Source organism: Gavialis gangeticus, unplaced genomic scaffold (assembly GCF_001723915.1).
Source record: "Gavialis gangeticus isolate Ggan-Ray unplaced genomic scaffold, GavGan_comp1, whole genome shotgun sequence".
In the NCBI taxonomy this organism is placed as follows: Eukaryota; Metazoa; Chordata; order Crocodylia; family Gavialidae; genus Gavialis; species Gavialis gangeticus.
The window spans coordinates 16,456,861-16,473,049 of NW_017728993.1; the positions used below are offsets into that span (position 1 = coordinate 16,456,861).

The 16,189-nt window shown below is 44.0% G+C and overlaps 2 protein-coding genes across 2 annotated transcripts in view; one reads left to right on the forward strand and one right to left on the reverse strand.

Annotated features, from left to right (window-relative positions):
- Positions 1-16,189, reverse strand: part of CPT2 (carnitine palmitoyltransferase 2) — a 108,615-nt gene that overhangs the window by 44,907 nt on the left and 47,519 nt on the right. The window lies entirely within an intron of this gene.
- The window catches only part of SLC1A7 (solute carrier family 1 member 7), a 101,075-nt gene that overhangs the window by 22,136 nt on the left and 62,750 nt on the right, over positions 1-16,189 (forward strand). Inside the window, exon 3 of the mRNA XM_019501284.1 lies at positions 12,616-12,831. Within this exon, the coding sequence (XP_019356829.1) occupies positions 12,616-12,831 (216 nt within the window). The remainder of the gene's footprint in view (positions 1-12,615; positions 12,832-16,189) is intronic.

Below are 16,189 nucleotides of genomic sequence, written 5' to 3' on the forward strand. Positions count from 1 at the left end.
CAGGAAGGGGGAAGGGAAGGATGCCACATCTGAGCAGGAAGGGAGGGCATTTTCACTTGCTTTAGGACTTTAAAAACTCCCTAGAAGCTCCCACAGTGTAGTCTGTCCACACTGGTGAAGCAGAGGAGACTGGGAGCATGGGGTCTGCATTGAGGGGCTGCACCCCCCTTTGGGAAATCCTGGATCTGCCCCTGGTAGTGGCTATCAGGAAAACTATGCTGTACTCTTGATTTTGTCACAGACCTCCAGCTTGCCTCTAGACAGGTCTCCTAAACCCTGTTTCCTACTGAAATGTATGACTAAGAATGCTTCTCTGCATCAGTGAGGGCTAAATTTGTTCGCATTTACAAAGCACTGAGACCTCTGGAAAGTATGACAGAAATGCAAACAATTAGTGCAGTGCAGAGACTTCAAAGGACTGACCTGAACAAAAAGGTGAACAGGCTCACACCAAATAAATCAAGAAGCATTAGTGAATGCATCACTGTCCTTCCACGCAGGTAACAATAATATAATCATCTCTAATGCAGCAGTGACAGGGGCTTCCCAGCCTCAATGGGAGATCTTGCTTAGGAAAGTCTTTTCCGTGGCATGCAATTACAAAATGAGAATATGATTGGGGGTGGGGGTGAATAAAAACAAACGTGATTCGAGTAATGACGGTTGGTGGTTAATACTTGACCATTACTTCTTGACAGGATTACTGTCTTTCTAATCACACTAATCCTCTTTGATAACTTTATCCATAATCCATCTATTTCAAAGCAATATCCAGATGGCTTCTGGTGCTGAGGAAGAGAAACATGCATGCAGAATGGGGTCGTATGATCAGCTTCTTTTATTTTCCCTTTCCACTGATATGTTTGGATGTTGAGGGAGATCAAAAAGGATGTCATATAGGAAGCTTCTGATTTTACTAATACATGTAAAAGGCCTCCTGTGTATCCATCTGATGCGTACCAGCAGCACCTAAATGACCCCAGAGAATCATCAGCTCTAAAGAGAAATTATTTGTTTGTTATAGGGCTGTCTGATTAGGGCTACTGGAAACCTTGAGCAGTTTCCCTCATCATTATTAAGAAATCATTTTGTAAAAGTCTTTGCTTTTCCAAACAGATTTTACTTGAAGTGGAAATGAAGCACATTAATCAGTAGTTTCTGTTCTCTGGCCACCATTGAGTGGTTTTATAAATACCTGGCCTTTATATTTAATCAGTCTTTTATTTTAAAAAGAATCATGTGATCCTTAAGATATTTCTTTCCCTTCCATAGTCCCTTGTAGTTAGATACCATACAGTGCTTTGTGACCTTCCAGCTTCCCTGGATCTTCTCTCTTCCCGGACTCCTAAATTGAGAACCAAATGTACAAACCAAATACTGGCAAGAAGGTTTCCTGATTCACATTGGTAAAAATGGTAACCTTGCTGTAGACCCTACTGAGGCAGTCTGATAAAAGGCTCTACATCAGGATGAAGTATTACTATTATGGAACATCCCTTTGACATTAATCCAGTCTGATTACATAAAACAATTTAGCCAGACCTGTGCCACATGGCCGATGTACCACATGGCAATATTGGGTGTGGCTTTACACGTATCAGCAGTTCTGCCTATGCACGTACTCTTACCTCACAGTAGGTGCATCTACACTTGCGCTTTACTGCAGTTGACTAATTTGCTCCACAGCAAAGCATCATCTACATGTGTGGTGCTCTTAGGCCACAGTAAACTAAGTAACTCCTCTGTAGGATAGTACTGTACAGGACAAGTACTGTCCTACAGCAGAGTTTAGTGTACCATAATGCACGTGCAGAGGGTGACCAGGGCTGGCTGGGACATGAGGGTGCTATGGTTTGAGGCTACCTGCCAAATAGCCCTGCATTGTAGCACCCTCATGCCCCAGCCAACCCCTCTGCAGCATGTTGAGCGGAGGCGGAGCAGCTCCAAGCTGACAGGCTGACTCCCCTGGATCCCCTAGCAGCTGGGGTTGCTCTGACCTGGCTCAGCGTGCTGTGGTTTTGGGTACACGTGTAAACTCTGTGCTCAGGAGCAATCAACTCCAGTGCAAACTGTGCTGGAGTTTATTCAGGTGAATTAATAGCACCTGTAGATGCATCCAGTAAGTAGAAGCCAAACCACTTTAATATACCACTCTTTCATTGAGGACTAAGCTACTACAGTTTAGCGGTTATTTACTCTAGGGTAGAGGTTTTCAAACTATGGTCTGCGGATCACCACTGGTCCGTGAGCTCCATTCGGGTGGTCCGCAGAAAGGTTGCGGAACAATCGAGAATATCTGTACTTGGCTTTGTACTTGATTTATTTTTTCTGACGACAGAGATCAGAACAAAAAAAAGTTTATTAAGTGGTCTGCTGAGACACTCAGCAATTTTCAAGTGGTCCGTGAAAAAAAGTTTGAGAACCACTGCTCTAGGGTAAGAGCATGCCCATGGGGAGATGCACACAAGAAAGCCTGGCCACCATTAACCCCCTGAGTAAATTGTTTATACACCCATACCCCAAGTGTTTCTGCTAAGCTGATTAGCAATAAAATATTTTCTGGCAACTAAAATCTTGTTACATTGTAGAGCCTTTGTGTCATTAAAATGGTATGTAGAAGGCATTGTCCATATTCTGCTCTTGTTTGAAACTGTAAATTCATCATATGTTCTTATGCTGTAAATTTTGCATTGCATTTCATGTGCAGTGTAAATTCACTAACTTCATGAAGATCCCTTGTGGATTAGTGAGATTTCCTGGTAGATTAGGATAAAAGAGACAGGAGAGAATTGGCTATTATATGGAAAAATACATTGTCTTCTAGAAAATAGAGCAATGTAAGTACAGAGCTAACAAAGGCCTCAGTGAAAAGATATTTCACTTTTAAAAATAAAAATCTAAACCCTACAGCTAATGCAGATCATTATGCAGATACGGGCCATCAGTGTGCAGCATTTAAAATCTGTGGGTGCCTCTACACATGCTTCAGTGCATCTAATTAGAATGCATGGCAGCAGACTTAATTAATCCACACTCTAATTTGAACACTCTAGTACTGCTGCAGTGTCATGTGTATAAGCCCCTGCGGGTTTAAGAATGGCCACTGGGGTGCTTTAACTAAAGCTCATCAAATGAGCTTTAATTAAAGTGTCCCATGGCCATTTTTAAATGTGCAGGGGCTTGATACACATGACACTGTGGTGTTTTAATTAGAGAACCTCTCCTGGAACCACTCTAATTAAAGTGTTCCCACCCCTAAGCATACGTATAGGCACCCTTTGTATCTATCAGTAAACTGGCTTTAATGAGGTTAGAGGCTCTCAGAAGTGTATGGACTAAATGAGCACAGAACTTGCAGCAGATACAATGAAGATGGCCAACTTTTCAGACTGGGTGGACTCTGGGAATCCACATTATGGATGTTCATCAAAGATTTGTTTGATAAATTAGGTTGACGCAGGAAAAAGAAGAAGCAGACAACCCCAGGGAATACAAAGAAAAGCCCCTGAAAGATGTTTTTTTCTGTGTAATTGGAACAATCTTTGCATCACATAAATAGCTCATGGGTGTAGGAATGAGAGGAGTACAGAGTAATACTGGATCAGACCTATGATCCATCCAGTTTTTTATAATGTCTCTGAGACTGGCTAGCACATAGGTTTCAAAAGAAACTGTGAGAAACATTTTTATCCTGATTAGAGATTTGGCTTAAACCTGGAGCATGAGGTGTAGAATGAAGCAATACATGGTCTTGGACATAGAGCTGGGGAAACTGCTGAGATGATTCTTGTTTTCTTACGTGGATGAGATTGTGTCTGACAAGAAGTGGAATATAAAAAAATCTCAGTTTGATTCGGTCTGTTTGGAAGCTCGTGTCTGCTGATCTCTGTTTTCTAGGAAACATGAGGTACATTTTTTGCTGTCATTCTCCCATACACTGTAAGTGCTATTAGGATCAATAACAAAGAGACCCTGTCTTTATAGAGGGATGGCATATTCTATATTTCATGTAATAGTTATAGAATATGCCATGTAATGGGATCATTTGACCCCTGTTGACTGCCTGCCCTTTGGGCAGGGGGCTGGACTGGATGATCTTGCAAGGTCCCTTCCAGCCCTAATGTCTATGAAATCTATGAAATTAGCCGGTTGGGTTTTTTGATAGATAAAGTGCCCTCCCCATCTTCCCCCTTCTTGACTTCAAGCGTTAATTAATACTGATAAGAAAGAATGACAGTCACTGCCAGACAGGTTATACTAGTTACTAGATTTCTCTCCTTGAAGGTCAGAACATGCTTAAAAAGAGGCATGTCTAATGGCACCTGCAGCCACTAGCGTAACTAGGACTGGGGCAGCCACCCCAGGTGCTGACTGGGTCCTATGGCCTAGAGCACTTTTAGCTGCTTTGTCTGCAGCCTTCACAGAATTCTCTTCTGCTACTGCCCTTACTCCTTTTCAGTAAGGTTTGATTGATAATACCCTGTGTTGGACCAGCTATATAGTTGAGAGAGATGTTACCAACAAGCTTTTGGGCACAAAGTGCCCTTCCTTAGTTGTCCCCAAACTTGTCTAACATCTTTCCCAACAATATAATTGGTCCAATTAAAGGTATCACCAAACAAACCTTGCTTCTTGCACATTTCCCAAACTGTCATGAGTGTAACAATACTACAGTTCTATTACTTCCTAGTTTGGGCATTGGAAATGAACCACATGATGCTTTCTCTATATCTAGGCCCTAGCTCAGCCCTTTTTCCCTCCATTGGTTTCATCAGTTGTGCCTCCACAGTTAATTACTTTTGAGGACTTTCTTGTCACAGTCCAAACTGATCATGACTTTATCTGGTGGCAGGATAATCCCATTACAGATGATGATCTTGTTAATGAATATCCCCAAGACAGAACAATCTTATTATTACCCCCCTCCAGGATTTGTCACCTAAGAGCCAACATGTGATTAGATCTGAACTAAAGAACATACCCCTATGTGTAGTTCCCCTGTCCTTGGACTGATGATGACTTCCAAAGGCAAATGAAGTAGCAGACACATTTTATAAGGGCTTTATTCCAAGAGACTTATACCATATTTACTCAAATCTAAGACACCCCTGAATTTAAAATGACCACCCAACAATTAGATTCTGTACCTGGAAAATTTTATACATTTGTTATAATTTTCCATGTATAGAATCTAATTATTGGAGGGTTGTCTTTAATTCATCCTCCCATCACTGCAGGGAAGCAGGTAGTGGAGAGTAGCTGATGTGGGGAGGTCAGGAAGCTTACCCCCACTTGCATCTGCCCCTCTGCCACCTGTCTGCAGCCCCACAGTCTCAGGTGCCCCCTTTCCACTCTTTGTCTGCTTCCCCTCCTGCTCTCCCCCCAGCCTCTGTTTTCCCTCCCCTCCAGCATCTGCTCCTTCCTCCCCTCACCCCTTACCCTTGCTCCATGCAGCAGGATTCATCTCTGTTTTAGCCTGGGGCTGTAAGCATGGCCCCAGCCCAGTCCAGTCCCCATAGCAGTGCTGCATGCCAGTGCTACAGGGCTGGGCCGTGCCCATTACCGCAGGCTGCACAGAGCAAAAGTGAGCGGGGAGGGAGAGCAGAAGGTGGGGAGCAGAGCCTGTGTGCGGGGTGGGGGGAAGATATGGGGGTGCAGAGGTAGTGAGGGTGGGGACAGGCAGCAGCTGCAGCTACAGTCCTGACTCCAAGTAGGGGCCCAAGCCACAGCAACCACCTGCCTCCCCACTGCCACTGTACTCAATTCTAAGACAAGGGCGGGGGGGAATTTCCCTCAAGTGAAATAAGGGGGCTCATCTCAAAATCAAGTAAATACTATAGATGTACTTGTTTTGTGAATAATCAAACCCCATCTCACTTTGCATCCACAGTGCCTATAGGCTCAGCTCCAAGAGATGATAATCCCCTGCCCATTTATAAACCAACGCAGAAAACAGCAATGAGATTTTCATCCAGCTCCACCATTAGGATCAGGCAGTTAAACCTGTAGTAGAATATGTACAGACCCCAAGGCCTGTTAGGTTATAGCTTATAGCAATAGAGGAAATCACTAGGATTTTGAATTCTCATATTGTTTTATGTGGGACTTTAGTAACAGCATGTGGGACTTTAGTAACAGCTACCAAGGGGAAGGGCACTGGTTTCAGTCCACATGAACTAGGGCAGTGGTGCTCAACCTTTTTGTCTGGCAGGCTGGATGGGCAGTATCTACAGGCTGGATCCAGCCAGTGGACCCAATCTGGCTTCCCGGTGGGCACTGTGGGGCCCTGTCTGGCCATGCAGAGGGAGGCAGGGAACAGCCTGGCCCTGATCCAGCTGTGCAGGGGAAAGAGGACTTGTCCCAGCCCCAGCCTGACTCTGTGTGGGGGGAGGGGCATGACCCAGCCCCAGTCCAGCCCCATGGGGGGCTTGGGGGTGTGGCCCAGCCCCAATCTGGCTGGGTGAGGGGAAAGGGGGCATGGCCCAGGCCTGTGGGAGAAGGGAGCATGGCCCGGCCTCAAACCAGTTGTGTAGTGGGAGGGGGCACAGGTTGGCCCCTCAGGAAGAAGGGGACGTGGCCCAGTTCCAACCTGGCCAGGCATGGGGGAAAGGGGGCATGTCCTGGCCCCAAACCAGCCATGCAGGGGGAGGCGTGTGGCCTGGCTCCAAGGAAAAAAGGGGACATTGCCCAGTCCCATCCTGGCCAGGCAGAGGGAAAGGAATGTGTCCTGCTCTTCTGAGTATGTGTTTGGTTTAACTATTAGGAGAGCCTGTTTCAGTTAGGGGCTATATGTCATTATTACTTGCACAGCGCTAGCTAAATAGTGCGACACCTGCCTGAGAGCCAGATGGGACTGAGTGCGTGCTTAGCAAATCTAAAGATTACACCAAGTTGTGTGGAGCCAAGGCAGGGCTAGGATCTAGAATGACTTGGACAGACTGGAGAAATGGTCTGCAGTCAGCCAGATGAGAGTCAACAGGGACAAGCGTAATGGCCTGCACTTGAGACAAACAATTGCATGCACAAATGCAGACTGGGGAATGCAATACTGCAGAGAAAGACCTGTAATTACAGTAGACCAGGGCTGTCAAAGGTATGGCTTGCAGACAGGATCTGGCCCACAAAGCCCCCATCACCCAGCTCACAGTACTGCCCCTTGATCTAAGCAGGCCCTGCAACGTGGACCAGACCAGCGACCGCAGGCAGGACCCAGGATGCACCAGCTCTGGGATCCATGCTACATGTAGTGTCTGCCCTGGCCAATCCTGGACTGTGCCACACACAATGCCCACCCTCTGGCCAGTCTGGGACACATACCACATGCAGGACCCACTCCAGCTGGTCTGTGACCCATGCTGCATATGGCAGCTGCAGGCATGTCATGCTGTGCATGTCCCAGACCAGTTGGAGCAGGTACTACATGCAGCAAAATCCCAGACCAGAGGCATATGCCGTGCAGATCACAGATTGGCTGAAACAGGTGCCACATGTGGCTTATGTTCCAGAACAGGCACTGCAGGCACTGGCTCCAGCTTGGGGATCCATGGGCCTAATCAGCCCCATGAGCTAGCTCCATGGCACTCATCCAGCTCACAGGGTCAAATGAGTTTGACACTTCTGCAGTAGACTGTAAGATGAACCTACAATGTGGTCTTGTTGCAACAAATGCCAACAGCATCCTGGGTTGTATTAACAGGAGTGTCACTTGCAAATCAAGGACACTGATTCTTCCACTCTATTTAGCACAAGTGAGGCTTCACCTGGATTACTGTGTCCAGTTTTGAGCCCTGCACTTCAAGAAGGATGTGAAAGATTGGAAAGAGTCCAGTACAGAGCAACAAAAATGATCAAGGACCTGGGAAACAACTTTTGAAAGAAGGTTGGAAGAACTAGGGTTATTTAATCTGAAGAAGAGAACACTTACTGTCATCATTGGCAATCCCTCACAGTCGAGGCTAATTGTCTTCCACGATTGCCTTACCTGAGGGTCAAAAGATGGCTAACAAGGCCGATCCAGGATCAGCGCATTTTACTGCAATTTGGGTATGTGTTTCTGTGTGGGGTGGGTGACTCTGGATTCTTGATTTGGTAGAGAAAACTAGGGGGGATTTGGTATCAGTCTTCCAATACCTGAAGGATGATTATAGAGAAGATAGAGGTGGGATTATAGAGAAGACAGATTCCTTTGTGGCCATAAGGGACAGGACTAGGAATAATGGCCTCAAGCTGCAGCAAAGGAAATTTAGGCTGGAGATTAGGAGGAACTTTCTGACTCTGAGGGTGGTCAAGCATTGGAACAGGCTACCTAGAGAAATTGTGCCTTGAGCATGGGGAGTAGTTGATCTCATGAGATCCCTTCCAGCCCAATGTTTCTATGACCCTATCATGATTTTTTAGACTCTTTTAGGCTTTGCTTATACAAGAAGATGGATGGATGGATGAAAAGAGAGAAGTGCGTTTGATTAGGGCACAGGACTGGGAACTACAAGGTATAGGCAGTTCTCAGCTAAGCCACAGTAGGCCTCACACTTTGCTCCAGCTTCTCTCTCCCTCTCCTATGAGGGACCGCACACCTGGATACCTCACTCCCTGGAAACTCACTGGCACAGCTGTCATTGACTGCATTAAGAGAAGGAGGTCAGTGCCCCAATAGCTTCCCTTTATTTCAATGAGAATTGCACATGCCCAGCACTTCTCAGGCTGTGGCTCGAAACAGGCTGCAGCGGCTTGACAAAATCTGGGGGAGTTTAGGAGGATTTCTCTATCTTTAATATATTCAGGGCCAGATTACTGCATAGGCAAACTAGGCACATGCATAGGGCCCTGAGCTGCAGAGAGACCCAGTCCTTCCCTCCACAGCTGCAGCACGAATGGCCCTGTCTGCCTCCCTTCTCTGCCCTACCCCTCACCTCCACTGGCCTCGCCGTTACCATGGCTGCTTCCTAGCAGCAGCTCTGAGCCCCACTCCCTGCAGGCGGCAGCACCAGGGTAGTGAGGGGCGTCTTGAGCAGCCTGAGGCCCACACATTTGATTGCTGAGGGCCCACTAACGGGTTAATCTGGCCCTGATTATATGAAATTTCTTGCCAGAACTATTTCAGGGATGTAGGTTGTAGTCATGTTGGTCTAAGGACATATGCAGACAAGGTTATTTAGGTAAATACGTTATCTTTTATTAAACCAACTATTTGAGTTGGTCTAATAAAAGGCATTGGATTTGCCACACCTATTGCATTATTTAACTAGTGCAATGTAATTCATTTTCATTTACAAGATTTAGTGACAAACAGAGGTAAATCAAAAGCCAGAGCACAATTACTGATTCTTATAAATAAAGCATATTATATTGGCTTTCCAAACGGCAACTCTGCAATCTAAACAACCAGGTTCCACAACACTTAAAGCATCGTATACACTACAGGCAGTCCTCGACTTAAAGCGTTTCGCACTAACAACGTTTATACATTGACACCCTGTTTCAACTTTCTGACATCAGTTTCGACTTTACAACGCTTGATCCGATGTGGTGCCACGCCAGTGAACAAGTTCGCTGCGTCACCCATCTCCCTGGAGAACGTCTGTCCAAACTTGCTTGGACATTTTCTTTAAGAAAGCAGACAAGACTCCAGAAAAACCTGCAGGCAGGACTCCTGAGAAGACTCCAGACAAGAACTGGTCCCTCCCAGTGCTAGGACATGCAGACAAGTCCTCCAGTTTTGCAAATAAAAGTACCAAATTCAATTCGTTCTTATTTGTTGGCTCAGATTGTTCATAAGTGTTCAGACAACGATATTTGTAAAACAGTCATAATACCCAGTTCTGTGTATTTTTAATGAATGAGTGATTATCTAAACTGTTAGTATTGATTAAGACAGGGGTTTTCAACCTCTTTTGAGGAGTGTACCCCTTATGATGGGTACCCCCTTCTGCATGTGGAGTGAATGGGGGTCCTCTGAGGACCAGTCGATGAGCAGAGCAGGTCGTCCCCTGGTGGTCAAATGCAAAGCAGTGTAGTGGCAGCAGTGTACGGTGGTGCACGGCAGCGGCACTCTACATACCCCCTAGGGCCTTCCCAAGTACCCCCAGGGGTACATGTACCCCCGGTTGACAACCCCTAGATTAAGATATTTCATTTACTGCATGGAATCAATGCCAGCTGATCGCTTAAATAGTGTAAGCAAAAAATAGCAAATAGTTAAAAAAAAAACAACTCAGCAAATTCTTGTAGATAACAAATAAATCTGAAGTAATCAAGCACTTGTTTGAAAACGATCTAGTAATCTGGAAAAAGAGTCTATATTTTTCACCCAGTTCTAAAACCAGCCTACATCATCTTAATCAGTCTTCTTTCAGGACCCCAACAAGTAATAGTAATTAAAGATCAAATTTTGCTCTTGGTTACACTTGAAAATAAGTGTCACTTCATAGGAGAATTTGATTTTAAAGAAGAATTTGATCTTAGAAACTACAGTTATTGACAACAATATTATTCAGCAGAAAATTCCATTCATCATGGAACGTCTTGGGTTGCAATATTTAACACAACTGCTTTATAAAACTGTCTTGTTCTCCTTCCATTCTTCCACCAGCATTACCATAAACTGATAATAACAAAACATGCTGAACTGGAGTTGGCAAAGCAGGAAAACAATGCATTTTCTTAGCTAATCTACTGAATAGAGGGAACCTGAGCATTAAATCCCACTGTTGTTATTCGCTAAATCTACCGTAAAGGTTAAGCTGCATTTTAGTTTTGGACAACCTCATTGAACAGTGCAAGGGCAAAGATCCCATGCAGTAAGAACTATCAGAAGGTGTTTGCTAATAGACGGAAGAGTCAAAAAAAGATTTTGTCATTTCAGCAATGCAGCTGCATAAAAGGGCCACATTGGATCGAGATACTAAGGTTGTACTTCTCCAGTATTTTTCCCTGCCATACATTTAACGAAAATAGACAGAAATTATTTTAAAAATATTAAATATAAAGCAAAGCCAAGAAAAACATTGAAGTTTCCACATTTATTAAAAAATCTAACCTCAGCCTTGGATGATCTAAAGCTTTATTACCCTGGACCAAGTTCAAAGCAGCCTAGAGCAAAATTATAACCCAGATGGTGGTTTGTCTACTGCACCTACATGGGGGAGAGAGGGAGTGTAAAGCACCCCACTGGCAGCTACACAGGCTGCGGGGTAGATGCAGCTTCTGCAAAACCACTGCTGCCCGTCCTGCATTGGTGACAAGGATGTGTGCAGGGATGGGTAGTGAGCACTGCATTCACTTCTCTTGCCAGAGTGAGGGCCACGCTTGCTGTATTATTTTCAAAATACAACTGAGGTGAAGCTTGGAGGCTAATGACAGGGTGTGTGCATTCTCATCATGGTCAATGGAATATCTCATGTTACTATCCGTTTATTTTTTCACAAAAAGAATAACAAGCTGTTGAGGGCATGTAACTCATCCAGAACCAATCATTTAAATGCATATTAGCAGCAATCATAAATCGATACTGTCTGTATCTCTCTCAGGTACTTATGGCTCCTATTACTTATTATTGACATTACTATCACACTTAGGATCCCTAGTCATGGACCAAATGTCCATTGTGCCAGACACTGAACAACAGAGAACAAAATGGTGTTCCCTGCCCTAAGGGCAGTGGGCAATAAAGCATGAAAGTGCTTGTTTGAAAGTCTAACAAGTGAACCATGGAGGCTAGCAAAATGGGCTGATCCGAGGCAGGAGTCAACTTCTCAATGCTGAATGAGATCTGATGGGTAGGGTAGGACAAGCACCTTAGATTTGATGAAGGAAGCCAGTGGTTGGATGGAAAGAGGCAGACATGGTCAAAGTGATGGGCTAGCAGAACGATCACTGCAGCTGCATTCTAAATGCATCTGTTAAGGCTGGAGAAAAGGATGCCGCAATAATCTAAACTAATCTAACTAAATGCTTAGATGCATTTTTGCTTTGTAAATGGCTGGAAAAAGGCTGTATCTTAGAGACGGTATGCAAAAGGAATCTGCAAGGTTCAGATTTATTCTAGATTTAAGTGTAATCTACCTTGATTGAGGAACCAGGCAAAATACGCAGTAGGTTATTGGTCTAAGTGATTCTTGTCTACAGTGATCAATCGATTTATGTGAGAAATGAATCTGGTAATCTCATTCCAGTTCTCACTGAGTTGGAAATCCACCAGACATATTTACAACTAACTGGGTGTGTCTACTTGAGACACTTAATGCCCATTGGACTGATTCTACTGCACATTAGCATGGCTGGCAAAAACTATGCTAATGTGCAGTAGATTAGTCCCATGGGCCTTTAATGTTGTTGTGCTGCTGTCTGCCCCGCCATTCTCCCCAATCCTCAGTGGCTAAACTACTTGTGGGCCATTAAGTCTGGTACTTCTTTCAAGCTACCAGAATCTGGTCTCTTATCTCAGGCAGCAGGGGCATGTACTTTCAGACCAAGGTTCAGTCTCCTTGACTTTCCTTGCAGGATCTATGCAGGGTTGTCATGTAGAAGCAGGGAAATGAGAATAAGTCAGAAATGAAGTTTTGTACTGCACTCATTGTATGTGAAAGATTCTGTATGTTTTGTGTTTTTTTTTTACAGCTTAATGTCTGGGCTAGCAGCCCTGGATGCAAAGACCTCTAGTCGATTAGGCATCATAACCGTCACTTATTATCTGTGGACAACATTTGTGGCTGTGATTGTGGGAATAATTATGGTCTCCATCATCCATCCTGGTGGGGCAGCACAGAAGCAGAACACTGAAGAGAGTGGAAAGCCAATTATGAGCTCTGCAGATGCCTTGCTAGACTTAATTCGGTAACTACATTCATTCTTACTGCTTTCTGAAGGTAACATTTTGCACTTTACATATCTACATGAGGAATTATGGTTTAAGGATATGTTTTGAATTCTGTGATAATCCTTTTGGGGAATACAGAAAAAAACCTTGATTTAAAGTGAATGTTTCAAAATAAGATTCTAAATGTTAATAAGGAGCTTTTATTCCTCTTTTTGCATGGTATTAGTACAAGGACACACCCACTGTAACTAGTAGGCTACAAACATTAAAACAAAAAAGGAAGTAGTATTTTTTCCAGAGTTTGTAATTAGTTAGTTGAATTCACTGCCACAGGACATTAATGAGGCCAAAAACTTAGAAGGAATTTTTAAAAAGGGATTTCAGAACATTTACTTGGAAAACAGAAAGAGCTGCAATGACGTTAGCCACAATAGCAAAGTTTTATTAGATACAAACCTCCATATTTCAGGGTTGTACCTCTGATTCTCAGAGACATAGCAACAATTACTAGTGGCCACTGTCAGAGAGAGGTAATGATCCTTAGGGAACACCCCTATAGTCATAGGTAGTAGTTGTTCTGATTTTCTTCCACACCAGAATTAATAAGCAGAGCTGAGCGTGCTTTACTGGCCTCTATCGGAGTGTTCCACTCAAAATCAACATTTGGTGGATAGCACGGACAAGTTAGTTTCATTGGGTAGGACAGAAGTGTGCCGCAGCTTCAGATATTCTGATAGAAAGACCACATGTTGTTTCATTTGATACCCAGATAACCTGGTAAACTCATGCCATGCCACTGTGCCAGAGGTTCCAGCATCAGCATGTGGGCAATGGAAGGAAGGCCACTTCTGGAGCTTAACACACTGAACTTTGAAAATGTTTCTCTCTCAAAGACAGAGGGGCTGACCCCACAAGCTCTCAGTATGCTGATCTGTTATTGGTCTCATTGGGATCTCTGTGCACCGCGTGCTGGGAAAACAGGGCCCTAGGTTTGCCTCTCTTCCTCCTCCTGGTTGCAGGTAGATGGTTGTCTGAAACTTACTTTCCTATTTGATTGTCTCTGCATTTTTACTATTATTATCATAATTTAGATGGCCCCATGATGGGTCAGCTTCCCTGTTCCCCATTCAGGGGGCAGTACTACTTAATTTGACCAAAAGAGAGCAAAGGGAAGAAAAACTGTATGTCCCACAGGCATATATCACCTTCTACTCTCTTCAGGAGCAAGAAGGGACATGCTACTCCTCACAGGAATGTTTGGATTTAGCAAGATGGGGCATGGCCTGCCAGAAAGTAATATGTTCTCCAAAACCTATACACCCTAAGAGAACAAGCCAAGCCCACCCCAAGCAGTCTTAACTTTCATCCTTTCCTGCACAAAGGACTGCCGGAGACGCTGGTATTGATTTGGGGTCATGGTTCCTTGATGAGCTCTGAATACCTGGAGGAGGAGTCAATAACTCATGTAATATTATACACTTGTGGTAGGGATGTCAAATCCATAAGGCTGTCTACATGGCACAATGCAGGGCTGTGCAGAGGCGCCCAAGAGAGCACAGCTACTGAAAGCAGTGTAGCTGTTACAGGGGCAAGCCACACAAGCTAAATTAATCCTCCCTCTGAAAAACTAACTAGTCCAACTAGGACCGTCAATGAATGCAAGCTGTACTGCCTCAGGAATGTGAACTTGCTTGCTCAGATTTACCTCGTGTGTCATATCTACCCATATACCATATGCACCCTTTCCCCCAAAATCAGACTTCCAAAACTGGAGTGTGTGTCTTCAGTGGGGAAGCTCATTTTTTGTTGCTGGAATAGAAGCATGCAGACACGGTGCTAAAATGGCTGCCACTTCTCCCTGAGTCAGTAAGCAGCAGAGGCAGAACCCTGGGGTCACACCCTCATAGCTCCTGGTGAGCCAGTAGCTTTCGGTTAAAAAGCCATTAGGCTGCCTGAGGGGTAAATGAGCTGTTGCATGGTAGGCTCTGGTCTTTCCTGTATTGCAGGCTGACCAAAACTGAGACTGAGCCATTGAGGCTAATAGTCTTTGCCCCTAATGACTCTGAAGTGCTTGATGACAGAAAACCATCTAAAATTATTACCTTCCTGCATGCATGGGTTACACGAATGTCTTCATAGAGACACAGACAAGGTTCTTTGGGTAAATCCAATATCTTTTATTAGGCCAACTCAAATAGTTGGAAAAATTCTTCTTTGCAAACTTTCAGGTACAAATGCCCTTCGTCAGGCTGAGGAAGCATCTGCAGTTGGTCTGTGCTCCAACTATTTGAGTTGATTTAATAAAAGAAATTGGATTTACCCAAAGAACCTTGTCTGCCTATGTCCTTTGACCATGGTTACAACCTATACCCCTTCATACAGAAACAGCATTCAGAAATCCAGGACACTGCAGAGTCATAACACATTATTATAGCACTCCTTACTAGCAGCAAAACCTTTAGTTGTTGCAGCTGCTGCTGTGCAGATCTGACTCTGGAGTTATGGGAGGAACAGGCTGTTAAATCCCAAAGTACCATTCTTACAGCTACTTTTTAGATAAGAACGACCTTTTTAGAAATCTAATTTTCTTTCTCTGCTTTCTGTATCTCCACCCCAAATATAATCCCATTTATTAACAGGAAGATTAGTAATAAAACAATGGCAGAGACTTGGTCTTCCTGTTTGCTACATGCTACGGGTGAAATTCTGCTTCTATTGGTCAGTTGCAAACTCCTGTGTGTCTGGGAGGAAATCTGGATTAAATGTGATGATGTATCTGCTGGTTTGAGCTAGAAAAGCTGATCCTTTAGCTCAATGGTAAATCTTACCCATTCACAGCTGGAGACCATCTTTGTAGTCCCAGATAGGTTTATCTTCTAAATTCAATAATTTCCTCTCAATTTATCAGTTGCATGTGTGCACAGAAGTTCCCACAGGAAACATCTGGTATTCTGTGAATAAGAAATGTTAGATGAATAAATAGTAGGGCTAATCTGTGACAGAATTGTGGGTTTGATGTTGGTCTGATGAGACACCAACATGTCCTGATTGACTGGACTGGAGCCGCTTCAAAACAGGACAGAATGACATTGTTATTACACCACAGTGTCATGATATATTGGGGGCGGCGTTGTGTATTTTTAGCAGAGACTTAATCCCCAAGACAAGGGCTATAATTTAAAACTAGTTCTGTTCAAATATCTGACATACTTACTGAATTATTAGTGAATATAATCAGCAGTTTCTGCACATTCTTAGGGTTATTGTAGACTGTGAATTCTCATTTCTCATGTGTCTACTCTGTATACACAATTTTATTTCAGGTCATGGTGTTCTTCTTTGTCAGTAATATATCATGCATATATATGCCTAGTC